General features: G+C 46.3%; 1 protein-coding gene across 1 annotated transcript in view; it reads right to left on the bottom strand.

The window, feature by feature from the left end:
* Ack-like (activated Cdc42 kinase-like) overlaps positions 1–12,007 on the bottom strand; it is a 240,229-nt gene that overhangs the window by 149,604 nt on the left and 78,618 nt on the right. Inside the window, exon 2 of the mRNA XM_070534618.1 lies at positions 3,039–3,333. Coding sequence (XP_070390719.1) covers positions 3,039–3,326 — 288 coding nt within the window. The 5' untranslated portion in view covers positions 3,327–3,333. The remainder of the gene's footprint in view (positions 1–3,038; positions 3,334–12,007) is intronic.

The following is a 12,007-nucleotide window of genomic DNA, read 5'->3' as shown; positions in this document are numbered from 1 at the left end:
CAATGCATACTGTGGTATAACGTTTGTAAACAGGGATAAGGTGCGTCAGAATGGCTGGCCAGCCTTTCTGAGGTACCTTATCCCCGTTTGCAAACTTTATACCACAGTGTGCTATTCCATCTGTCAGCCCCTTTCTTGATTTAGAACAATGCATAGTATTTTTATATAAGTACATGCACGGTTGTTATTGCTGTTATAAAACTAAACTAATTATTCAGTGGCGCTAAATCGGGAACAGAATTGCATTGCAGAACAATGCATATCCTTGTGTGCTCTATAGTGGTAAACCGTGCTTCGATCTCAAAGTCATGCAAAGTTTATGTAATGTGCTGTGCATTATATAAGATACTGCAGAAATAAAATTAGATTTTACGCCAATATATTTCAGTATAGCTTCGTTCACTGCACCGCAAGCAAACGTCATTAGTCTACAGGTCGAAGTCAATCCGAAGCCTGTACTTGATCATTCCCATGTATACGTCGAGGCGACGCTCAGGAGAGCCTCCGTGCACACTAACGCTACATTCCCCTCTATATAGGGTATTTATTTAGAAACTCTATGCCAGACACAGAAACTGCATGACCGGATGTCTGTCTGCGGCGTCTGCTGTGGATCGCGCCCACCGCGTCACCCACGCGCTCGCGATCTCCCGATTGGCGAGGCAGTCGCGTCGCACTTCGTTCCGTTTGCCACGTGCCGCACGAGACAGATGGTCCGCGCCAGCCAACATACCGCGAAATGGTATGCAGTTGCGCTGAAATTTAGCAGTAGGGAATATCGTAATCGTCGGTGAAATTCTTTTTTTTTTAATTTTGGCACAAGTTACGCGGTATACATATGGTATATAAAATTGTATGTACATGTATGTGCAGCGAAATTTACGGGGATTTAAAAGAAGAGCTTAATGTAGATAACTTCAGCACCTATAGGAATCGGAATTCTACTGTACAGTGCCAAACACCCCTGCGAAACACGTGCCAGCGGCAGAAGGCGTCGCCGCCCGTGCAGTAATGCCCCCGACAAGCTTTAGTTGGGCGTCCGCAACCAGCCACGGACGAAACGCCAATAGTTGGCCGGGCCTAAAAAGAGGGCATTGCTGACTCGCACGCGCAGGAGACGGTAGTGTGCTGCTCAGCGCCGCCATATGCCAGCTCCTGAAACTGCCGAGGCAATATCAGCCGCCACGAAGCCAAAACACGAGCCGGAGTCATGTCTTCAGCAAGAGCCATATCGAAAAATGCGCTCTCGTGGGCACGCAAGTACTTCCCGCAAAGCCCGCAGAGCCCGCTGCGGGCGCTAAGCATCTTGAGAAAAGCTGCGGGCGCACGCAAGAGACAGCGCGTGCTCCTGGGTACTGCGCATGCGCACTGTCGCCGGTTTCCTACGTATGCTGAGCTGCAGCGGGCGCCCATCTAAAGGTGCCCATTATTACACGTATACGCACGCTGCACGGGATGTTCCCGGGCACCACCGCATGCGAATCGTTGGCGGGAAACTTTCGCGCGCATGGAGATTGACGCGGACACAAATGCCCAATACGGACAGAGTTTGGCACTCGCCTAGTCGGCTTGAGCGCTTGCAGTGCAGTGGTGATGATGCTTCTTTCCGTGCTCTCCGTGAATTCGTGCCTATGTATTCCTGACTCTCGAGCAACAAAACTCAGTGATTAGTCTCGTATAGCATCAGTTTTGCGCTTCTTGCACCCGTTGTCCTTTCTCGCGCTGTTGCGTTAGTTTGTGAAAGACGCTAGTGACAATGAAGCAAAAGAGAAAAGAAAACGCTACATAGCTGAATATAACCATTCTTTTTGTTTTCAAATGGAAACATAATAACGAAAGGTGAGGGGGTTGAACGGACGCCCCTAAGTTAACGCATAACAACGTCACGTGACTGAAAGGACGTCCCACATCCGCAAACGGCGCTATAGCTAGCACCCACACTTGCATACATCCCCCGAGAAAGTGAAGACAAATCGCGCGCGGCTCCCACCAGCGGCAAACATTCTTTCACGTTCCACTTGGCTAATTTGTGCTATGCTTTCCTCGGCTTGATTGTATGTCGGCTCGAGTGCTTAGAGCGGCCAGTTGCGTGCATTTGCGGGCTTCTTTCACGCTTGGAAAAATGCGTTCCTCGGCTTGATTGTATGTCGGCTCGAGTGCTTAGAGCGGCCAGTTGCGTGCATTTGCGGGCTTCTTTCACGCTTGGAAAAACTATGTGGCACGTACTGAGCAACATACAGCTGCATCGGGAGTTTTTCATGTTGCTCTACAAATTTCTAATGGACACTTTTAATCTAATTATGATATTTTAGAAGCTAATTGACTAATTAAGACTAATTGCGTGATTCAGCAGAATGCAAAAAGCTTTTCTGAGCATTTCCAAGCGACGGCAAACAACATTACTTTGGTTCTGTCCAGCTACGTGGCATTTTCATATATATTTTTAAACCTTGGTCCATGATAGTCGGGACGCCCTGTATAAGAAAACAAAGCGCTGCATGCATTAGCGGACGTCTGTCTGCGGCGGCGCCGGCTCTCGCGATCTTCTTAGCGAGGCAGTCGCGGCACACTTGGCTGCGTTTGCACCGTGCCGCACGGGAGAGATTGTCCGCGCCATGGAGCCAATATATCGCGAGATGTACATTTCGCGTTAGGGAGCACGTAATCCTCGGTGAATTTTTTTAGAGTGCACACACCCGCGGGAACTAAGCACATTTTTTGCATTTACTTCGGGATCGGTCTGCATTTTCACAGACAGCACGTACCCACGGGAACGGCTTTAGACTGTACTACCTTCGGCATGGGCCCACATTTTCAGACACCACTACCTTAGGATCAGCCCACGAAAGAGGCTAGAAGCACACATACCCGACACGTAAAAGCGGGATAACTCTCGAAGCATGACACTGTCTTCAAATAAATAACATTTTGCCCACAACCGAAATAACTATAGCCGTCCCCGTTGCCATGGTTCCAGGCTCTACGGAATAAGCAGCTGTTCGCATGAACTCGACAGTTAAGTGCCGAGCATAGCTCACCTGCTTGATTTTTCGCAGGTAGGTCTGGGGGAAGTACTTGTGGAAGTACTTTCGCAGGCGCCTCTGCTCGGGCCGGCTCATTCCCAGGTGCGAAAGGTCGTCCTCCTCGACATACTTGAGTTGTCCCACCGAGGACACCTTGAGGTCGTTGCGTAGCGCGTCGTAGTACGAGGAGAGCTCAGCCTCGAGCAGGAACTCGTACAGGCTGGGACCGGCCGGCGGGCCCCCCGACGACGAGCAGGGGGAGGAGCCCAGGCTGAAGGTGGACGCCGCCGACGGGAACGGCATGCCGCCCCTGGTGTGCAGAAACGAAGGGGCAGTGAAGAGCGACATTTGTGCACAGGCGGACTTGACCAGCTCCCGAGACCAAAATACAGCTATCGCCATTCGAGCAGGTTTTTATTGTCTACTGGTATGTTAAGAACCTGGAAATACATTTTTTCTTAAGTTTAATTGCCACAGTTAGACGCCAGAAGCCACATCTCCAAGTACGTGGAAGAAGTAACCATCTCCTCAAGTTTGCTATGGTAAAATTTGTATTTCATTGCTTAAACGCAGAGATGAAGATGGAACTGCGTGTAGTAAGTACATTGCCGTGCTGCTGCTGCATCCTGCATTTTCACGCACGCACGCACGCACGCACAAAAATCGAAACACACTTTAAGGAGTTGCTTTTCGCCGTTTGTAAGAATACATAGATATAGACCAATTTCGGTATTCTGTACAGTTCCACATTCGCCGGACTTCATATCCAGAATGAATATTTTGAGTTATCGCTCCCGAGTGAATTCTGAAGAAACAAAAAACATTGAATGAAATTTGCAATAAACTGTAAAATGGCCCAAGGAGGCTATAGGAGCACCGAGACTCATTTTCACACGCTTCCCGTATATGCCCCCACTTTCAGTATCATAAAATACAACAATCTGATACTAACATTCACCTCGAAAAGCCGAAGTGTAAGCCATAGTCATTATCATGTTGTGATGACTAGGTGCGATGCTGCTGCTAATAATACCAAACAAACGCATGGCCAGAAATGTGTTTAGACGCCTAGCGCCCTCTTCGGTGGTACCCGCACGGCCTTGCGTAATTGAATGGGCACGGAAAGTATAAAATCAAACCTCAAAGAGAAAAGAAGAAACCCAGTTATCAATTAGAATATCATTGACTATAACTGAATATAATTGAATATAACTGACCCTTGCAACGTTTAACACCCCAACCCTCTCGAGTGCAGCTAGCATAGCATGGCTCTTTGAGGAACTGTCAGGCAATGTTTGGGATATCATTGGCCTTAGTGAGGTTAGAAGAACTATTGAGGCTTATACAGTACTGGCAAATGGCCACGCCCTCTGCTATAAATGACTACCAGATGAGAAGCAGTTCAGAGTAGGATTCCTAACCGATAAGGACATAGGGGGCAACATTGACGAATTCTACAGCATTAATGAGAGGGTAGCAGTAATCGTAATCGAACTTAAAAGGTATAGGTTAAAGTTAGTACAAGCCTACGCTCCAACATCCAGTCATGATGATGAGGAAAAGGATCAGTTTTATGAAGCTGTTGAATTAGCGAAGAGAAAAGTGCAAACTCAGTATACTGTAGTCATGGGCGACTTCAATGCAAAAGTGAGGAAAAAGCAGGCTGGTGAACAAGCCATTGGCAACTATGCTGTCGATTCTAGTAACGCTAGAGGAGAGATGTTGGTAGAATTTGCGGAAAGAAATAACCTGCGAATAATGAACACCTTCTTCAGGAAGCGTTGGAACAAACAGTGGACCTGCAAAAGACCTAATGGTGAAACAAGATATGAAATTGATTTCATACTTTCTGCCGACTCCAGAATAGTGCAGAATGTAGAAGTGACACATAAGGTAAAGTGCAGTGATCATGGTCTAGTGAGGGCTAGGATGCACATATATTTAAAGAAAGAAAGGATAAATTCGTCAAGAAGAAATAGGCCAACCAAGACGCAGGAAGGGTAAAAGCAGACCAATTCAGGTTGGAAATTTCAAACAAATTTGCAGCCTTAGAACAGGGAGATGGAGATGACATAGAGGCAATGAGTGAAACCATAACTAGGCTGGCTTCAGAATCAGCAATTGAAGTGGGAGGTAAGGCCCCAAGGCAACCAGTAGGTAAGCTCTCCCAAGTACAAAGGACCTAATGAGAACAAACTGTCAAAACTAATCAACAAGGAGAAAATAAGTGATATTCGAAAGTGTGTATATATATATATATATATATATATATATATATATATATATATATATATAGTGAAGTAGAAGCGCGTATGAAGCGGTTTATTGAAGTTTCGGCCGGGGTCCGGCCTTCATCAGAATACATTGCATGGTGTCAGTACAGTTAGTATACATGTGCCTATCAACCAAATGAAGATACGTTTACATGAAAAACGAATAAAATGGGCGAACAAAATGCATCCGAATCGTTCAACGGATAGCTGACACGTGTATAGACCGATGGCGATTGCAAACATATCATCTAAAATACAAAGCATAAAAACGCACCGAAATGAATTGTAAAAACTAATCGTCACGTGCCAACAAAACGTCAACATGTGCTCAATATGTGCTATGTTATCAAGCAAACACCGACACAGAAAAAGGGGAATAGCGACGTACTAGTAGCAGAAGGGACAAGTGACGGGCTACAAAAACAGGCAACTCAATTTTCCTACACATTCATTCATACCACACGCGACGGTATCAAACTTATATATAAGGAAGGATTCGCGGGCTTCTCTGTCATATTTTGAACGAAATCCAGATTCAAGCAACGTGACTCTCAGTTTATCAAATGAGCGTCTTCCTGACCATGAAACATACGCGGAGCCATAGGAGCCATGAAACATACGCGACGATTGTAACAGGTACCGTTCTGCTAAGATAGGAGCTGTGATGTTATACTTTGACAAGCGTTCGAACTGTTCGCTGCAGGTTACATTGCGTGACTACATGGTTCGATGGATGAGGTTTCCGTCCCTGTATAAAATAGTTTTGGCAGGTAATACCAGCATACCTTACAGTCTGAATTAAGCTTGTCCAGCAAAGGGACTGTTTACGAACTGCGCGAGCGTCCTAAACAGTGGTAGGTGCTGGATTACAGATATATTTGTTCTATATATATACCGCATGGTCCAAGCATACGGCATCAGCGGTTATATATTTATAAACGTTGTGCGGCGTGACTATGGGAGGTAGTATTGCGGCATTAGCCCGTTTTCTCTTGCTTTTTCGAGAAAGAAGATAACCGAATTTTTTTTTCGGTTGTGTTCGTTCCGTTCTCTACGACGCACTCACACGTATTACGGAAATTTTGTCCTCAAAAATAGGCATCGCATTCTTTTTATGCGATCCCTCTCATATATTATGGCTGTATACAGGCCCAAAAGGCAATGCCGAAGCGCACAGCTTACATTTGTATCGTGCTGGTTCACCAACCGCAGTGATCGCTGTGTTGAGCAGCGCCATCGGCCTCATGCAGGAAGGGCTAGCGTAGACATATGCCTACTAATTGAATTTAAAGCCTACTAGACTTTAAATGCGCGAGAACGATGCCGTACAAATATTTGATAGCGCCTGCCACTTAGATGTTTCGTGGTTGCCCTATAGGTTGGCCGTGAACGAGCATGCGCTCTTATGCTTTATGTTTTACTCCCTACGCCAAGCGATCAGATAGTGAGCAGATTTACGTATTTCATGCTGCCAATATAGACACCGGTTTTCTTTGGTAAATTAAAACCGATATAAGCAAAATAGTTCACAACACATACACACACCGCGACTGATAAAGCGCGTCACATTTTTGCGCCCCCGAGAGATATTTCCGCCTACTGTAGTTACCGATACACCAAAAGGTTTCCCTGACGACCTTATATGAACGGACATGGCGCAAATTTCACAAAGTGCCATCTAAAACATCTGGAAATGGTTCCGCAGCACGCGACAGCAGCGCCGCGCCGGATCGCCCAAGGAGGAAAGGCTCTCCGCGCGCATATATCCTCGTCGCCCGATGAAAAGGTCTACACACTGCTACAAGCGTGAAAGTATTGTATGAATTGGGTATGTGCCGCCAGCAGTAGTGGGTCACGGGGAGAGGAAGACGTTCGCTTGGCGATAACGGAACTTATCTATCTAAATTCAAAAACAAACGTGCTTTATTTAATTACCTTCCTTTTAGAAACAGACTCCCAATGAGCGCTAATGTAGACTCAATCGTCCATACGTCACAGGAAATGAAGGAGTTTTTAGACCTATTGACTAAAGGATTGGAGAGGCGGTTCACAACGCGCCTTCGAACTTCTGTTCTCACTCCTCACATTCTCGGAATACAAACATATCCTATTCGGAAGTAGCAAAGGTCATGTTACGGTTGCCAACTATACAGCGCCTGGCCCGGACGGAATAACAAATGCAATGTTAAAGATTTTCTTCAAAGAAGCTCCAAGTGAGCTTCTGAAGTTACTAAACTACTCTATGCATGGATTCCAAGAATGGAAGATCGCCAAAATTGTTCCGTTACTTAAAAAGCAAGGGGCAGGGTATACTATCGACAACATCAGACCAATTGCATTGTCATCAAACATAATGAAACTTATTGAAAGAGTGCTTCCCGGACATATAATAGAGTTTATTGACGAAAATCAATTGTTGAATCCTTGTCGAATTGGGTTTAGAAGTGACTATTAAATATAGTACGCGCATGTAGACCTTGAAAGTCGCATTAACATCGCCAGACAGAAAAAACAATATGCGGCTTTAGTTAGCTTAGATATATGCAAAACCTATGACAGCACTGAACATACAATTTTAACAAATGGGTTACAGGGCCAATGCTTCACAGCCTATATTGTAGCATGGATACATTAAAAAGAAAGGAAATTGTATTGTTTTCGAAGCGGCTATTCTGTAAACCCAAGCAAACAAGAGGTGTGCCTCAGGGATCGCTACTTTCACCAGTATTATTTAATATTTTAATGAGCAGGAAATCCCCGTTCATCGAGGTGTCAGTACCTACGTTTACGCTGATGACATATTGCCTTTTTTGGTATGGCTAGTGACATATACTCTACGAAATTTTGCAGTCGCATCAAAGGGAACTGGAAGGCTGGCTGGATAGCTTACACTTAGGCCTGAATGCTGATAAGCGTGCTATCCTTGTTTTTCCCGTTAAAGACCCAGTATACATATCGCTTAAATATCATCTCGAAGATATCCCACAAGTAGAGTCGCTCAAGCACTTTGGAGTTATATATAACGGAAATCTTAACTGGCGGCCGCATATTGAATATATTGCGACAAAAGGAGCTCGTACAATGGGCATTTTGCGCAAGTTGAGCAATCGAAGAACAGGTATGCGAAGAAAATCCCTGTTGATGGTATTGTCACGTGGTAGTGACGGCGAAGAAAGAAGCAGTACGGTGGAATACAAAACTAGCTTTTATTGGGCGAACCTGTGCCCACAAAACAGGCTACACTTTTATAGCACAACGAAAGCGGCGAACACAGTCGGCGATCGTCGAAAATCTGATCAGCGGGTCAAGCGCGTCGGCTTTTATACAGCAATCATCGAATGTTCCAGATTAAACGTTGGGACCCGCATGCCTTCTAAAATGTTCTACACCATTCGTGTCAAGCGATGAAATCAGATAACACAACGTTCGGCGACAACAGACAGCGGGTAGAAGCATCGATAACTTTCCAGAAACTTCGGATACATGCAGGCGCGTCCCGCGCTGTGCGATAACATTTGTTCGGCGGCAAAACTTGTCGCCCGATAAAGACAAGTACACGTGTCAGTATATAAAATGTACGCTCATTCGGTTTAGGACTAGGCTGTGTTTTATTCTCAGGTGTTCCATCATACAAGTTTCGGCCGCCAGTTTTATTAGAACGAGAGGCGCTCCGTCTGTGCTTAGGTCTTCCAACATACGTTGCAAATGCGGTATTACACCTGGAAGCCAGAATCCCGTCCATTTTATGCCGATTTCACCTTCTGGCCGTTCAGACTTTCTTACAATTATATCAATCACCATTAAGCCGTCCTCAAATAATTTTCATCTCCAATCCAGAATTATTTTTCCCGTTAATTGGCCCAGGTGTCATACACCACAGATTAGATTTGTGCAAACATTAGTTCAACTTCTAAATGTGCAAATTCGCGATGTGCTTCCTAATATTACGCATTCAAATGACCTGGAGATCAGGTTCGATAACTTTTTCTCAAACCACGCGAAGCTACTACCTTACGGTGATGTTACAAGACCACCTATGCACCCTATAGGGCCAAACATTATCATATGCAGCAGATGCATCACAGCGCGAGGAAAAGACTGGCAGTTGAATATTTTGTCCTGCACTCGACTGGTCTTTTTCTTTAAGATTGCCCGATCTCGTGCCTATATTTCTGGCCGAGTTTTTAGCAGTAATCCTAGCTTTACGTAAATTAGACCAAATGACTACAACAGCTGTTATTCTTACTGACTCCCTTTCTGTATGCTCTCCCCTTACCGCTACTAATGATTCACCCTTGCTAAAACTCTCACTTGCTAGTTCCTGCCCATGTGCAATGTGTTCATTTGATTTGGGTAACTGATCATAAAGGTTTGTTCTTTAATGAAACTGCCGATTCACTGGCAAAGACATCACTTTCCGGCCCTGTTCTTCCCATTCTATCAGTGACAGCAGAGATCACAGAGGCTAGATTTCGAATGCGATCAAATAGAAAAGCCTTATTGAACCCAGTTCTGACTGCTTCTTCATATTATAAGCATACCTGGCATTCCCCTGGCGTGGCGAATCCTGTAACCCAAAGATGCTCTCTCTCACCAACTTACGTTGCCCGCATTCCCTCCCTGAAATTCTTCTTCGTCGGGTTTGGTTCCCTCCCCCCCCCCCCCTCTGCTCGTTTTGCAATGAGGAGGAGACGATACACCGCTTTCTTCTATCTTGTCGCCGCTTTACTGCGGCAAAAAAAAAAAAAGATTGTTTGAAATACCTTTTCGAAGACTTGGCCTGGCCTTAACAGAACCTGCTATTCTTTCGTTCGGTGCGTCAACTTTGGGATTCAGCCACAGGGATTGTTGCTTCGCGGTCCAAACATTTCTTACAGAATCCAAAGGAATGTCCTGCTAAATTCTATCTATATTTTTTGTGTACTTTTAAATTATTACTAATTTGATATGAATTTCCTGATCTTATTTTAACAGATAATTCTACGCTATTCAAGTCTCATTCCATAGATATTCGGAAACTTATGCTCCATATTAATTTGGAATAATCCGACCATTTCTTGGCCAATCCCCCATCGTGGGTAGGAGCCACACACGTGGTCGACAGCAACAACATCAACTTCGGCTGGAGCTCAGGACCATCGGTTACGCCTCAATAAACCCTCTCTACACAGAGAGTAGGGCGAAACAGAGTGGTGGAGGGTACAAGACGTCGCCGTACCACGGAGTCGCAACCGCTTGAACTTCGCCGGAGCCGCCGTCTAGCCGGTCTCTCGCCGACGACAGTCATCATGCCAGAGGACCAGACCCGGAACCAGTTGCAACCGCGCAAAGGTCGACGCCAGCTGCTGCCGCACACCATTACATGGAACCACGCTCGTTCGCGGGAGAATACGTGGGCGAGTGGCTTACGCAGTACACAATCGGGTGAGCCGATATAACCACTGGAACTCGGCCACGAAGCTTGACAACGTCGTCTTATTTTTGAGGGAAACCGCGTTGATGTGGTTCGAGAATCACGGAGAGCCCTTAGCAACATGGGAACTCTTTGTTGAAGAAATAGGAAAATGTTTTGGCGACTCTGATGCCAAAAAGAAACGTGCGGAGAGAAAACTTGCCCAAAGAGCTCAAACTCCGACAGAGACACGCACTACTTATATAGAAGTACTCAAGTTGTGCAAGATCATAAACCCGCGGATGTCTGACGAAGACCGAGTCGGACGTCTTCTGAAAGGCGTCGCAGAAAACGTCTAGTTTTCTGATAGGTAAAGAATAGCTCACGTCCATTTCAGATGTCCTGCGTCACTGCCGTACATTTGAGACGTTGAATAAACGTCGTATTGCGCCCAAATTTGGAGGACTGGCAAACGTGAAAAGTGTCGCCAGCGTCGATACGAGTCCGTCCAATAGACCCTGCCTCTACTACTCGGGAAATGGTACGCGAAGAGCTACGGCGACACAATGACCTAGTGTGCAACACAGTTCAACCGCCGGCTACGCACCCTGCAGTATAACCCTCAGCGCCCGGCGCACCATGCGCTACTTTGCCACCGTCGCGGCCACGTCCGGAGACGTAACCGTCAGAACAGCGATCTTGGCAACGCTTTCACCCCAGCCGTGATGCACAGAGGCTCTTGTTCAGCGTACTGAGGTGCCGAAGGCCTCTGCCGGCTGAGCGCTTCGGTCGAGCGTCCTCTGCCCTTGTGCTGTGTGGAATCACATCGCCAGGTACTGCAACGTGGCCCCACCACGCCGCCGAGGTACGACCGATCAACAATATCTGGCCACCAACGCGTTCACCGTGCTTACACATATCCACGCGGTATGTCCAACGAGACTCTGGGAACGCTGCGAAACCGTTCACCGGGCTCCGATCTTGACACCACTGCCTGCCCCTCTCCCCGGCGCCGCTACCCGTCGCCTTCTCCGGAAAACTAGTCAGCGTGGCCGTTGGAGATGAAGCCACTAGAGAGCCTTCAATCATGACAGAAATACGTCCACCAATCTGCATGTTTAAAAATAAAGTTCGTGTACGTGTAGACGGCGTCTCAACAATGGCCTGAGTGGACACTTGAGCGACCGTTTCCGTAATGAGTTACGCATTCAAACGCCTGCTAGGACAAAAAGTGCTGTTTTCATGGGACCATGCCGATGTGTTTCGTGGAGTGAGTGAACTATTGCACCCTGTAGGGGTGTGCAGTGCAACAGTTAGCT

The sequence above is a fragment of the Dermacentor albipictus genome, chromosome 2 (assembly GCF_038994185.2).
Source record: "Dermacentor albipictus isolate Rhodes 1998 colony chromosome 2, USDA_Dalb.pri_finalv2, whole genome shotgun sequence".
NCBI lineage: Eukaryota > Metazoa > Arthropoda > Arachnida > Ixodida > Ixodidae > Dermacentor > Dermacentor albipictus.
The sequence above is the reverse complement of the archived record's forward strand: the minus strand, read 5'-3'. Positions and strand labels throughout refer to the sequence as shown.